This window comes from Brassica oleracea, unplaced genomic scaffold, assembly GCF_000695525.1.
Source record: "Brassica oleracea var. oleracea cultivar TO1000 unplaced genomic scaffold, BOL UnpScaffold05169, whole genome shotgun sequence".
Taxonomy (NCBI): domain Eukaryota; kingdom Viridiplantae; phylum Streptophyta; class Magnoliopsida; order Brassicales; family Brassicaceae; genus Brassica; species Brassica oleracea.
Window position 1 is genome coordinate 1 of NW_013621692.1, and position 871 is coordinate 871.

Genomic DNA, 871 nt, shown 5'->3' on the forward strand with positions numbered 1-871 from the left:
TTTCTTCTCTGCTCCTTCAATCCTCTGTTCCATTGCTTTGATGTAGCTTTTATTGGTCTCCTGCTGCTGTCTCAGACTCACCAGCTCCATCAACAGCAACTGCTTCTCCTTACGAAGCTCTATGCAAGGATCTTGAATCGATGAGGACGATAAAGCAAAGGAAGCTCTTCTCTTGATGCTCTTCAGTAAATGTCTCTGTCCCAAGAGGAACCCTTCGTTTGCAAACTCCCATCTCTCTGCTTCTATCTTTCTAAAACCCTATAAATAGTTTTCAAAATTGAATTTGAAAATATCTATATGGTTCACTGAATAAATGTGATTAAAAAACAACAATTTATTGGAGAGAGATGTGTGTACTATCAGAAGATATTATAAAGAATGGAACAAGGGGGCAACCTTTAGTGAATAAAAAAAATTATTTCGATGAGATTGATGACTCTTTCTTTGATTATTTTAAGAACCAAGTTGGCAGGAACCAAGACTCTAGAACTTACTAAACTAAGTCGACAGGAACCAAGACTCTAGAACTTACTAATTGCTTTAGAAGCCAAGTTGGTACGAATCCAAGATTCTAGAACTTACTAAAGATATTTCTTCTACTTCCACTACCGCACAGAATCTACATTTTCGATGTTTCTAGAAATAACCAATTATGCAGTAAAAAGATGAATTTCACTAACAGAGTATAAAAACAGAGCATTGCTGTTTTTGTTTTCTTGGGGTCAGAGAAGCTAGACAAAAGAAGAAGACTTACGTAAGTGTTGAGTTGTCTGATGAAACTTGAGAAATTGCTGTGTTTGAAGTGACGAGGGAGCAGAAACTCAGAGAAAGAATGCAAATCCCAGACGACAAAACTAGTGCCTCCTCTGTT

The 871-nt window shown here is 37.1% G+C and overlaps 1 protein-coding gene across 1 annotated transcript; it reads right to left on the reverse strand.

The window, feature by feature from the left end:
- Positions 1–3: 3 nt before the first annotated feature.
- Positions 4–868, reverse strand: LOC106322030 (heat stress transcription factor A-7a-like; the record flags this gene model as incomplete). Its single annotated transcript, XM_013760223.1, has 2 exons — positions 4–258; positions 755–868. Coding segments are annotated over 2 exons (369 nt in total), but the record flags the coding sequence as incomplete, so codon positions are not given.
- Between the last annotated feature and the right edge of the window lie 3 nt (positions 869–871).